The 12,767-nt window shown below is 39.6% G+C and overlaps 1 protein-coding gene across 6 annotated transcripts in view; it reads left to right on the forward strand.

Annotated features, from left to right (window-relative positions):
- gulp1a (GULP PTB domain containing engulfment adaptor 1a) overlaps positions 1-12,767 on the forward strand; it is a 65,640-nt gene that overhangs the window by 38,590 nt on the left and 14,283 nt on the right. For all 6 annotated transcript variants that reach the window (XM_041056578.1, XM_041056576.1, XM_041056573.1 and 3 more), the window contains 2 exons: positions 1,960-2,040; positions 11,033-11,094. In XM_041056578.1, the coding sequence (XP_040912512.1) occupies positions 2,013-2,040; positions 11,033-11,094 (90 nt within the window). In that variant the 5' untranslated portion in view covers positions 1,960-2,012. The remainder of the gene's footprint in view (positions 1-1,959; positions 2,041-11,032; positions 11,095-12,767) is intronic.

Raw genomic sequence — 12,767 nt, forward strand, 5'->3', positions numbered from 1 at the left:
TTTGTAGCAGCACCTTACTGGTACTCAGTCAAAACTAATGACCCATTAACCTCCTGTGTTACAGTGGTTCATCGGTTTGTTTTCACGTACTTCAGTTTTTATCTTATTTCTATTGGTTGATGCTTTTTACATAAAGGCCTATTTCCTGAATGGCGTCATTTATGTCAAACCCGTAATAGGTGTTTGTGCGTCATACATGAGTTGGACTTGGTCCAAATTATTTTCAGTCAAATCTGGTCTGGTTTGGGTACTGTTGTATTGCTCTGGGTCTCAGATCTATGCATCAAAACATGTAATAGTTGAGTACATGGAAGGTCTGATCGCGCGGTGTGTGAAAGTCATCACAGGAGAAAAATGTGTTTTCAGATGTGAGATGAGGAGTGTGAACTTCAGGAAAAACGACTCATATTCCTACTCCTTCAGCCCAGGGTGCTTGTAAATTCACAGCACCAGGATTTTTTTAAATTAATCTTTGCAGGTGTGTTTACTATCAGATCCAAAATAAACCCATCAAGACCTCTAATCCATGTATGCCTCTATGTTAAGCTATCATGATTTGAGATAAATACCTGTATGCATGATTAATCTCTTTGATTTGATCTTTCTTTGACTTTAAGCCTACCAATGTGCTACATCAGTTTTCACATAATTTTGTTAATTATGTTAATATCTGAAGACTAAATCAACTGAAGGCTGCAGAAATATTTTCTTTTGCCATAAAAAAAGAAGAAACGTTTTTTTATCTGACTAAGCAGATCTAGGATATTCATGTAGAGAGCTAATATCGTTTTTAGAAACAAAGCCATGTTTCTAAAATTACAGCAGTTTTTTGGAGAATGTGATGGCACTTTGGTTCAGGATTTGTTTTTTTGTTTTTTGTTCCTTTCACTAAAACTGTATTATGACTCAGACTTCCCTTGATGAATGGAAAATGCCAGAGATGGAAAAATTCATTTCATTTTCTAAATTGCCCGGGCACAAGTTAATTTGTTTGCGAAGGCAAAGATTGAAATAGCTGTTATGGAGCAGGTCTTGCATATTTTCCCACAGTAAAAGAGTAAAGAATATTGATTGTGGAAGCACGCTGACAGCTACCTAGTCCTGGACACTTTGTCCTTGCAGACTGTGAGATTGCTGAGCTCTCGTGGGGAATTGATGCAACAGCCTGAAAGCAGTCAAAGCAGAGAGTCACATTTCAGTGACACTGTGGAGGTGGACATTTTGCATTTGTAAAAGGAATTGCCCTGTTTTCTGTAATGTAGCACAGTTCGAATCTACTGAACCAATTTCTGTGTAAGGGCACGTCAAGGCTTCACTGCTGCTACTACAGTAGGTTTCATAGAGAAGTAACACTGACCATATTCATCTCTTCCTTTGTCCAGACTATGTCAGTACAAGTGGAATAATAATGAATAACAGTGTTGTTTTTGTGTGAGATAATTCTATTACTGTCATAATATGGAGATGATTAGTAACAACACACTGAAGTTCAACGCTGGCATCTCTGGTGATGACTAAACTTCATGGAACTGGATTCAAGTTCTGTAAACATTGTGTGTGTAGCAGAAAGTGTATTGGTGGACTGAACACACAGCATTTGGGTTATTTTGCAAAGATTAGAGCTTAATGCCACTGACTGGTAAACAGTGTTACATTATTACTTGCCTCTGATAGAAATCAGCAGCCTTAGACACATCCTGTAAGGGCAGCGAGTACTTTATTATCAACAGTACAAGGTCAAGAGTACAGACTCCACAGATGATGAGTAAGATGTGGCCCAGGGGTAAACAAAGGTAATTCAGATGGACTGGGACTTTAATTTGAACACGTTCTGACAGCTAAACATTGCCTCAGTGCCTAAAGAAAACTTCAGACTGTTTGTTTTCAGACTTTCTGCCTTTTAGTGAAGTCTTAAGGTCAAAGCCATTTTTAACTCCCTCCTTCCTGCTGCTTTTCCAGGTGGAATATTGGCAGTAACTCAGGAGGGACCTCAGAGACACACATTTTCCACTATGAACCGCGCCTTCAACAGGAAAAAAGGTGAGCAAAAATAACCAATGCTCATTAAGCTTATGGACTTTAGGCTACAGCAAAGCCACAGACTTCTTCTCTCAGGGGTCTGACAGAGGAACACTGTCATCTCTATCACTTTGGTCACTCCTTGCTGGGCCTGTTTATGCTGAACACCCTCAGAGTGTCCTGGCATCTGAGTGTCAGTGGGCACTGAATATGTGATGATGTTTTTTAGAACTATTTTTTTTTTTTTTCTCATGGCAATAGATAAGAGAGGCTAAAGAGTTTTCTCTGGATGAAGCCCTCACTGTTTCTGTTTTGATTTTATGTTCATCAAGATGTAGAAACTCATTTGTGAATCACGTACACAAAAGTTTTTGGTGAATCCACTGTGTCTGAGTCTCTCAATTTCAGCCTCATGCAGTTCATCAATTTGCAGGATTATTAAGTCTTTGCACTTGAAAGCTCCCATGAAAAAAAAGAGAAAAAAAAACTGACTGAAGTATATGTTTATCATTTTGTCCAATTATTTAATTTTTTAGATAAAAATCCTGCACTGTGCAATTTCAAAGGCTGTTTGACTGACACAGTCTGCATTAAAACAACCCAAAATATAAAATGATTCATCCCACAAAGCTGTGAACTCCAACAAAACTGTTAATACAAAGCAAAGCACAAAACCGCCACTAAAATGAAACAGCAGTCTTAACAACATGTACCTGTACATCCTGCCATACCTGCCATGCCAAGTGTTAGACAGTTAAGGGGGTTGTGCAGCTGTACAGAGTCTTGACATGACCCTACCCACATGCAGAGGAGGGGGTATTTGGGACTGCCGTTTGCAAAGCAGTTTGATGTGCTTACCACCATCTGTCCCACTCCCCCTGGTGTGAATCTGCAGACCTGGAGAAGCCTTGGACCGAGTTTAGGAAAGTGTCCGGGCCCCAGGTGGTGCCCTGGGATTTAATGTTTCATTATAATTCCCTTTTTCTCATTAGGACCTCTATTTTAGGAGCTAAAGATGGTCATCAGGGAAGTGAGACGTCCGGCCCGCCTCACCTCACTGTACATTTACATTTGATTGTGTGCTCCATTCCTCTCATTTTAACTGGGATTTATTATTATTGTGAATTCAGCTGCTACTTAATCTTTTACATTTGCTCACGCCTGTGCCTATACTATGAGGGCGTGTTGGAAAAAGTAAATTATAGTTGGAACAAGGCGCCATCTTAAAGTTGGCTTTGGCAGCAGGCACATAACGAGGGCCCGTGCAAAAAGGTAGTTACACAGACAGGAAGGTGCTGCAGGGAGCTGCAAAGGGTGCACTCATTCACCCGTCAGCCATAATCGTGTGTTAAAGCCTTTTCACTAAGAGAAGGACAGCAGTTACCTAACCTCTGCCATGCACTAATACATCTAAACACAGACTGATGCCTGACTCTTAGGCATCTCTCTAGATTTAATTTCTGCAACATTTGTTACAGCCAGTCTGTAGCAAATGATGCCAAAAGGTCCCCCACAGGTATTACAATAAAAACATTTCCCCACCAGCAAGATAAGACCTTTTTATTTGAGGTCATGAAACTCAATATATAAACCTATTGAAACCTTTCATGTGTGTATGCACAGTACATTTTGCTACTTGCATGCATGCTCAGTGGACCTTGATATTTCAAGATTCTTACTCGAAACAAACTGAATGCAGATGAACGTTTATGTATATATGAATATATGTTGATATGAGGTTTAAATTGGTGTTTAAATGAGCTCAGCGTTCTTAATGAAAACCCTATGATGAGGAGGATAAGAGGATGCATGGTGCAGTTGCTCGTCTGGGAGAGGACTTTAAATATGTTTACTGCGTCAAAATACAGTGGTTTGAATCATTTGACTACGTGACTTCCTCAGTTTCTCACCAAGTTTGACTGCAGCTGTGGATAAAATGTTCCCATCAATCCCAAATATCATCTGAAACGCATAACATTTCATTAGCAGCTGCCAACCTCCCACATGAGTCGAACAAAGGTTTATTTGCCAGCAATTTCACAATAGAGTGAATTATTCTGTCTCTGCTGAACTCTTAATATGACTGAATGAGCAGAATTGTTTTGTGTTGTCGCTGCTTTTAATGTTACTCTTTTCCATTCTGATTTTTTTGTTGTGTCATAAAGTAAAGTTTTTGACGGTTTGGACAAAGGCTATAGGATGGTGACAGCTTGTCTCTCATCACACTTCAAATACAATAGTCGACGTGTGTATAAAAGTGCAACAGCTTTTATTTATCTATAATCTTCTGCACCTTGCCTCTGCTGCTTTTGGCTGAGAGAGTGAAGGCTGGCACAGACGACACATCCACTCCACTGATTTACCTCCCTCTTTATCTCTGCGTCTGGCTGTGTTTTTGGACTTGATCACGTCTAGCAGGTAATGCCAGCAGGGATCTTGATCATTTTTATCTCCTGTGTTTATTACCCCATGCTCTTGGACGTGACTAGCACTGAATAGTTTGACTCTACAGAGCTCATGTGGATCTTTTGGTGAGACACAGAGCAACAGTTTTGAAAACAACATAACACAACTTATCACGATGTATCAGCAAAGGAACCTAATCGGAGTGTGTAGCCAGCTGTCTAATGGTTTGATACAGAAACCTGAAAGAGAAAACCACTCACCATTTGCTTATCATGTTACATTACTAATTAGTTTGAAGGCATCGAACCCAATCTACTTTGAAAAATAATTTTTGATTCTGATCTATTTTTTTTTTCCACAAAAAAGTTATATATTTTTATACAAAAAAGTTAGTACTTATTACTTTAATATGTTTATCTTCCTTCTCCTATCAGAATCTATGAAAATTTTTCATTGTAAAAGTTTTACTGCTGGACACAAGATGTCTCCTGTGTCCCTGAGAAGGCCGTTCTCAGTGTGTGTTTGCACTGAAGGTTGCACACAGGACACTGGTTGTCTTCCAATTCAGTTGCTATGTCACAAAATAACACATCTTAAATTCAGATTAAAGGTGAGCGCAGAGAAACTTTTCCACTTCACCGGACAGAAGTCAAAACAGCCTTCCAATGTCAAACTCTACATCGCACATACATCACTGTGCACAGTGAAGCCCGAGTATCCATATGATTTATATATAATACAGTGTTTAATGTTAGTATAGAATGATGAGAATGATCTCCCTTTTTTACAGTGTCACTACATGTAGGCTACTTCACCAGATGTTGACTCACAGACACATTAATTCTCTCAGCGATCGTAAACACACACGGAATCCACAGTGTGAGTTTGCTATCTAACTTCAGAAATACAGGCTAATTCAATTGTAGGTCACTGTAAAGGGCTGCATAGTGTGTGAGCTGATTGAACTGATATTACAGTTCAGTTATACCAACAGATGGTGGCTGAGGTCATTAGTCTGTTGGTGCAGAGGAATAGCCTGAATATAATGGTCCTATGTACTGTTATTATACTGTAGACAAGGTCAGTGCACGGTTAACCCCAGATTTCCCTCCGGCAGTGGGAACCAGAGCTTTTGAGGTATATAGGTGAAACATTTTCTTAAGTTCACATATACTTATACATGCATTCATTATCATCTGTCTTTACTACATGTTTCAACTGCTGAAATAAAATAAAAGCCATATCCTTCATGGTTAATTTCTTATGCTTTATCTTGGACAGTGACTAATTTTGGAAATGTTGTCAGTAGCTACATCTAAATGATCGCTGGTGAAATTAAACCAACTAAAGTGCTTGGATGCGGTAATCTGACACGGTCACACTTTTTCATCAGAACTGTGATATTCACAGCCTTTTTAAGTAAGTTTTTTTCCCCTCTAATCAGATGTCCTCTATCCATCATTATGATCAGAATCAGCAAAAAGCACTCATACAGAAAATTAGATGTAGAGAATACATGGGCTTTCATTTTCTCATGGCCGTGTTAACTGAATCGCTGGACAATAAAAACACGAGACCAAACGCTGCTCAGCTCAGAAATGCGCCCTGAAACTATTACGTGAGACCTCATTAGTGATTTGTAATATGATCAGAGCGCAAATAAGTTGACGGGGCTTTTTTTTTTTTTTTTCCTAAATGTAATTTATGCATGTCTGATTGCCTCGTGCTGAAAGGACACCATGATGTGAAAGGAGAGTGTAGAGCTGTATGTGCTACTGCCTGAATGCCATCTCTAACTATGGTTTACAGTGCCCTCTGACCATCCCTACCATCCTCTAGCATTTCCTTTTCTCACTCTGTATAATCTGTATTAGCCTGGAATGGGCTGTGAATTTCTTCCTTTAAACTGAGTGAGCTCTTTCAAAACCTTTACAACAGAATGGAGACGTTGTGTTACATGAATCTGTGGGGGCTTGATATGAAAGCATGTAGACTGCACTGTCGTATTGAATTGCTTTGTAGCATTAAATAGTATATATGGTGGAGACAAAACCTCAAGCGAGAGTCTCTCAAAGGACACACTGTCAATACATCTATGTCACTGCAACATGTAGTGTATCCTTTTTTTTTTTTTTCATCTCTTAACTTTGGCTTCTTAGTGTATGTCACACAGTATTTGATGAATGGAGCCAGATGGATTTTTGTGCCCACGCAGTCGTACAGTTTAAAATGCTTTATCTCAAAGTAACCCTGTCCCACTGGGCCTCAGTAGAAGTGTGGTTTAGGTCCTCACTGCATGGAGCCCATTTGAAGTCGTCTTCTACATGATGGAGAACTGTGCATACCCAGCAAATTCATTGTGTGTCATTGATTGAGCGCTGCAGTGAATTAGGCTATTGCCTGCCCACTTCTTGTGGCCCTATAGAAAAATTGTGCACTTACAGTGCAGCACTGAAGCTCTAAAAGGCAAGAGCTAAGCTCAGAGAATATTAAAGAGCAGCGCCCACAGCACTGCACAACATGTGTTTCCTAAAGGTAATTCTTTAGATACATTCCACTTATATTATTTTCATCAGTAGTAATACAAGTAGTATCATTAGTAATAATAATAATAACTTTTATAGTAAGTGCCACAAAATAAACAACCACATTAAAGGAACAGATATGAGACAATGGATAGAGAAGTGTTTTTGTTTGTTTGTTTTTTAAGTGAAATATTGTCGTAAGTGGAGGACTTCAGAACACTGGAGTTCTTGTTTTCCATGGATTCATACCTCATTGACATGAGTACTCTTTATCACCCAAGTGCCTGGATTCACAGTAGAACGTGAGATAAGGGAGTGTGAGATAAGGCGACATACAGCTGTTAGCCTGTAGATAAGGAGAGATTGTTTGTGATAAATATCAAACCATCAGTGAATCCACAAATGACCATAGACTTTTATTTTTTTGAACAGGGTATGGGTCTCTTTTCCTCCAGTCTGTGTTAGGTCTGCAATGCAGTTTTTTAGCTGGTTGGTGGGGCCAGCGCTATAAATGCATGTATGTCGCTGACTGACTGATTGACTAACTGAGTGATGAAGTTACATCATTGGTCGGCCAGCAAAGTGTTGAAGTTTCCCCACTGGCTGTTGTTCGGCCAAACTGTATTGGTGTGAACAGTTTCTATTTCATCATCAGGGGGATGTTGTGTTGCCAAACTAGCACCTTTGTTGTTACATTTACCAACTTTTCAGACCCCTTTAGCAACTTTTTTTTTTTTTCAAAAAAGCACCGAGCAACAAACCTGTCAACGTTTGTTGCCCTGTGAGCATGAGGTTTGAGCTTCTAACTTTCTCTCTGAGTGATCAATTCACAAGTAAATTCATCTGAAATCACCTCACAACTGTCTTTAACTTGTGTGGTGATTTTGTGTGATGACATCACGGTTATAAGTTACTGCTGGTTAACATGTTGTCAGTTCAACAACAGTTTTCAACTGTGATGTTTCTTTTTAATTCAGTAATGAAAGTCCTGAGGGCAGTATTGCCAGTACCAATTCAAAACTGAGTGAAATGTGCTGTTTGTATGCACTTCTCACTACAGCATTAAATGTATTACATAATCTGTGTAATCTGTAGTTCAGGCAGATACAAACCATATACCACCAAAAAGCTTTTTTTTTCTTTTGCACTGTTTAGGAGTAGGAATAAGCTTTTATTTTTAGCCACAGGCATTCATTGTTTCCTTTTATTTATTTCCCCCACTCCAAACGATTAACCATTTATATCTGTCTACTCTGTTTAATTAGAGCAGGTATCTGTGGGCAGTGTTTCAGGCACTAGTCTACAGTCTTGCCAGTAAATCAAGAAGGTATTTAAACAAGGAAAATGCAAGATTAAATAGCCATTTCTGGAGCAAAAGCAGTAGTGTATTAGTACTGGATACATTAGTATACACTTTATTTGTCTTCTTACTTGAATCATTTGAATTGAATTAAGTTGTTATAACCTGGGGGTTTTTAGCTTTTGGATAGATTCGCTATTAGAAAACAGAGATATAATGTTGTACAGCAAATTATGAAAAATTCTCAGTGGTGCACAAATTTAAAGTAATCGGATAGACAGTATATTAAAGAGTAGTGGGTCATAAGCTCAGTGTTTTGTTTCAGTGGGCTTTAGAAAATTGTAACACACCCATTTTCACAAACCTGTGATGTTACAACAGAAACATGAAGGCAGCTGTTGTTAATGACGGCAGTTGCTGGAGTGTAACATGCATGAAGGACTTGTGACCTTTATGCTTTCACACATCCTAACTGGTTCTACAGGAAAGCAAGAAGAAGAGAGGAGCACTGCAGTCTCCAGAGAAAGTACACTACAGCTTGGCAGTGAGGCACTGACACTTTTCAGGCTGTCACCTCTTGAATTTTCCCTCGTCTCCATTCAACACCTGAGAGCTCAACCTCACAGAGTGACCTTCAGATTCATCCCTACACCCCAACAGCTAATCTTCCTTTTTGGCGACCCAGACAGCACTTATAACTTTCTGGTGTGCTCACGTAGTTGCCATTTTGTGTAGCAAATAGCTAGAGAAGAAGTAAACCCCCTGCACACACCCCGTCCTTTAATCGGAGAAGTGTGTGCTGACGCCTTGAAAAAATGTCAGCCTACCTGCCATGTCGCTGTGTCAGCCCTCGCCACTCTCCTCCTTACTGTTTCTTGGAATTTACACTTTCTTAGCCTCCTTAGCTGTACACGAAAGGAGGAGGTACCTCATCCCTCAATCACCTTTCCTTCAAGAGTCCCACCACAAATCAGTGGTGCTTTGGCTGAGAGAGTTGCGAGGTACAGGCAGGGATAATCTCATGGCACAGCTGTTAAGAAAACTTAAAGACAGGACAGTTTAAGTAAAGGAGAGGCTCCAGGTTCACCATGCCCTGTTTGAGAAGCACCATCTTTGTATGTTAGTTTTCTGTATCTTTGTGTTTTGCAGATTAAACCAAATTAAAATATCACTTCCTTTGCAAGTCAAGAGTTTGCCTATTGGTTTCTGTGGAAATAATATGGTGGATTAGCAAACATAAGCAATCATAATTAAGCAAATGTGTGGTATCCAAATTAATACTAATTAGAACAGACTTTGAATTCATCAAGCCACTTAACCAACAACATCAATGTAAACAAAGTCATTACAGACTTCGGCAGAGGACATGGTGAAGTTGATTCACATCGTTTGCACCTTGCAAAGTCTTGATTAACTCAATCAACCTACAGGAGATGAGTGCCCCAAGGTCACAGTCATGCATCTTTTGTCACAAGATTCATTAGCAGGGTGATAAGCCATTTATGAATGGGAAATAAAGAATGAAAAGGATCTTTAATCAGTGGGTGATTAAGAAATGCTGAAAACGGCATAATGGCATGCTTTGGATTGCGCCATCAGTGACCTTTAATGATCTCTGAACCACTGCTCATTTGGGTTGGTTTAATCTTCAAAGACTGTCTTGCAGGGCAATTTTTAAGTAAGTCATTAACTCCATGTACTGTGTGATAATGTGTCAAAAGTCATAATCATACTAAAACACAAAATGTTTTTACAGAGATTATTGCTACTGTTGATTGGAACCACTGAGTGGAACCACTCTGGAAATACTTGGCCGATGCCAGATCTTTTTGTGGCTTTCCAAAGCAGTTATTCTGAGTATTCTGTGTTTCTGCTTGTAGAAGTAACATTTTTAAATTCTGAGGATTGATTTGAACATTAAGAAATTCTCATTACATTTTTAGTTTTGGTTCTATAAACTGTCTGTTTAAACAAATACACCAGCATAATGCTGCTTAAGAAGAGACAAAGCAGCTTCAAAAAGACTCCAAAGCAGAGTTTACTGATGCTCACTCTTACTGGATATTATTCATTCAAAAATGGCCAACAGCTGTTTTTTGATGAACTTTACAGTTTACACTCTGACAGCTTTGTGTTAGAGGGATTGTTTACATTGTTTTAATAGAGCACAAAAGCTTGTTTTTGACAGATGTCATACATTCTCTAATGCTGAAACGTTCTTGACTTGCAAGGATGCTTCTTCACTTGAACTCATCCTGCCTAGAGCACATTCACATCTGTTTGCATCTATTACTTTGAATGATGGACACCACCTGTAAAATTTGCTTTGTGTTAAGCATACTATTACAGAGATGGGCTTGTGGCCAGTAGGTCACAGGTTCAGTTACCTGACTTGCAGGTAACCTGACAAAACCGGCTGGGAAAGTGGAATCAGTATTTGCCCATGACTAACTGCCACTGCTGGTATGTCCATGAACAGGGTCCTTAACCTCCAGCTGTTACTGTGGAGCTGCTTAGTAACCACCAAATCTGTTACAGTGGACTCTGGTTGTAATGGGCAACTTTCAAGTGTGTGAATGTGTGTAACCGTATCAAGAAGAGAAGCAGTGAGTGAAAAAGAAAACCTTGTACTCAGTGAGACCTCCCTACTTTATAAACATTTCTCTTTTGGAAGTTAAGGTCCTTCTTTTTCTGTGATGTTTTGTGTATTTAATTTGTTGTGTAATATTCTTCCACACACGATTATTGATTGAGGCTGAGTGAGCTGTTTGTATCATTTCAGATAAATCATGGATGCACACCCCGGATGCACTGGCCAAGCATTACATAGCCTACAATGCCAAGGTATGTGCCACTGTTTCATTGTAGAGAGCATTGTTAAAGCACTGTAACTGTTTTCTAATTACACACAAAGAAAGCCGGAGGTGTTCTGATGTTAAACAATGGTTAGGGCTTTTATAGTGAAGGCAACAGAGTAAGACAGTGAAATACAGAAGCAAGACACACAGACCGAATCCTTCCTTTTGTGGCTCCCAATTTCTGTTTGTTTGCTCTCTTTAGTCATGCCTATCAAACCGACACCTTTTACTCCAGGTGTTCCATGATGCATTTCTCCTGAGACAGCCGGGTCTTTCATGGAGGACAGCAGCTCACAGTGTGTGACAATGTCCAGCAAATGAGCTTGGCTGTCTCTGGATTTGTTTTCACAGGTTGAAAGTGCACAAAATTTTGTCAGATGGCGCATAATGGAGCCACCGGCACAGCCCAACATCCTTAACCCATTTAATTTCTAGGTTGCCTCATTTAAAATTGACATACTCTGCAGTGATAATTTGGATTTTTAATGGCGGTAGATGTTATTTTCTTTCCAGCGCACCTCACGAATGAACTGTCGAAAAGTTGATTTTCCCTTATTTATCTTGCAGAGCAGCTGTTTTCCCTCGGTGCTGTGATGAGGGAAAATCCTCCATGTCAAACTTTAATTTGAAAGAGTCTCTGTGTTTTCACCCTCTTGATTTGTTTATTTTTAATGAGTGTGTCAGTGGGGGGGGGGGGTTGTTTATTTAAAGTGACTCATGCTTCTGTCAAAACCAGCCAAAGCTCCTGATCCTGACAGAAGAATAACAAAATGAAATGGCACACTCAGTCTTGACTGGAAACACGGTCTGTTACAAAACACTTTTTTAAAAATATCCAACAAACACATCTCGAAGGAGGACTATTTCACTTGGGGAGCACTTCCCTGGTTTCTTGCTTCATTTCTCCTCCTATCTCAGGCTACAGAAATGTTATGATGAACCTGAGGAACTCCAGAACTACCACTTCCACTCAAATTGCTGAGGCTCCCTTACTGTGTGCTGCAAAGAAGCAGTGGGGGGAACTGGCAAGAGACACATCTCTAAAATCAAAGCATATTTTCAGCTTCCATATTCTCTGCATATTGTCAGCTTTCACTGATGAGTTGCCTTGTCTGGCCAGATTTGCTGAGATCTGAGCACACCACTCATCAGTGAAGAAACTGAAGGGGATGACACAGCCAAGGTGCTGAGAAAGTGCTTGGTCTGTTCTCCTGGTTTAAAAAAAAAAAAGGCTCAGTTAGCAATTCATTGTGCAATATCCTAGCTAGTTAGAACAGCGGGGTCCTCCCTTAGCCTTAAGAAAAGCTAGAAGGTTTCATCTAGTGGTTCAACAAGGTCATAAAAGTTGTCTGTGTCTTGAATCATTTGGATTTGATGGCGCTGCCAAACTACCTGCATTATTTTGTTCTTTTTGATCTTTTCCTTCAGGCTTTCTGAATGGAAACCTGAGATGAAGTATGGTCTGTGACATGACTCAGAGTATTAGAAAGCAGGGCTGTAGCCACTGATGCAAAAACTCGGGTCACATTCTCTGTGTTTTTCTGACAAGTTGGAGGTTTTACAGTCGACAGTTAAAGCTTACTCATGCTGGGTATTTTTAGACTTTTTAGACCTTAATGTTGGGAAGTAAAATGGTAATGCTTTTAAGACTGCAATTTA

The sequence above is a fragment of the Toxotes jaculatrix genome, chromosome 15, assembly GCF_017976425.1.
Source record: "Toxotes jaculatrix isolate fToxJac2 chromosome 15, fToxJac2.pri, whole genome shotgun sequence".
Lineage (NCBI taxonomy): Eukaryota > Metazoa > Chordata > Actinopteri > Toxotidae > Toxotes > Toxotes jaculatrix.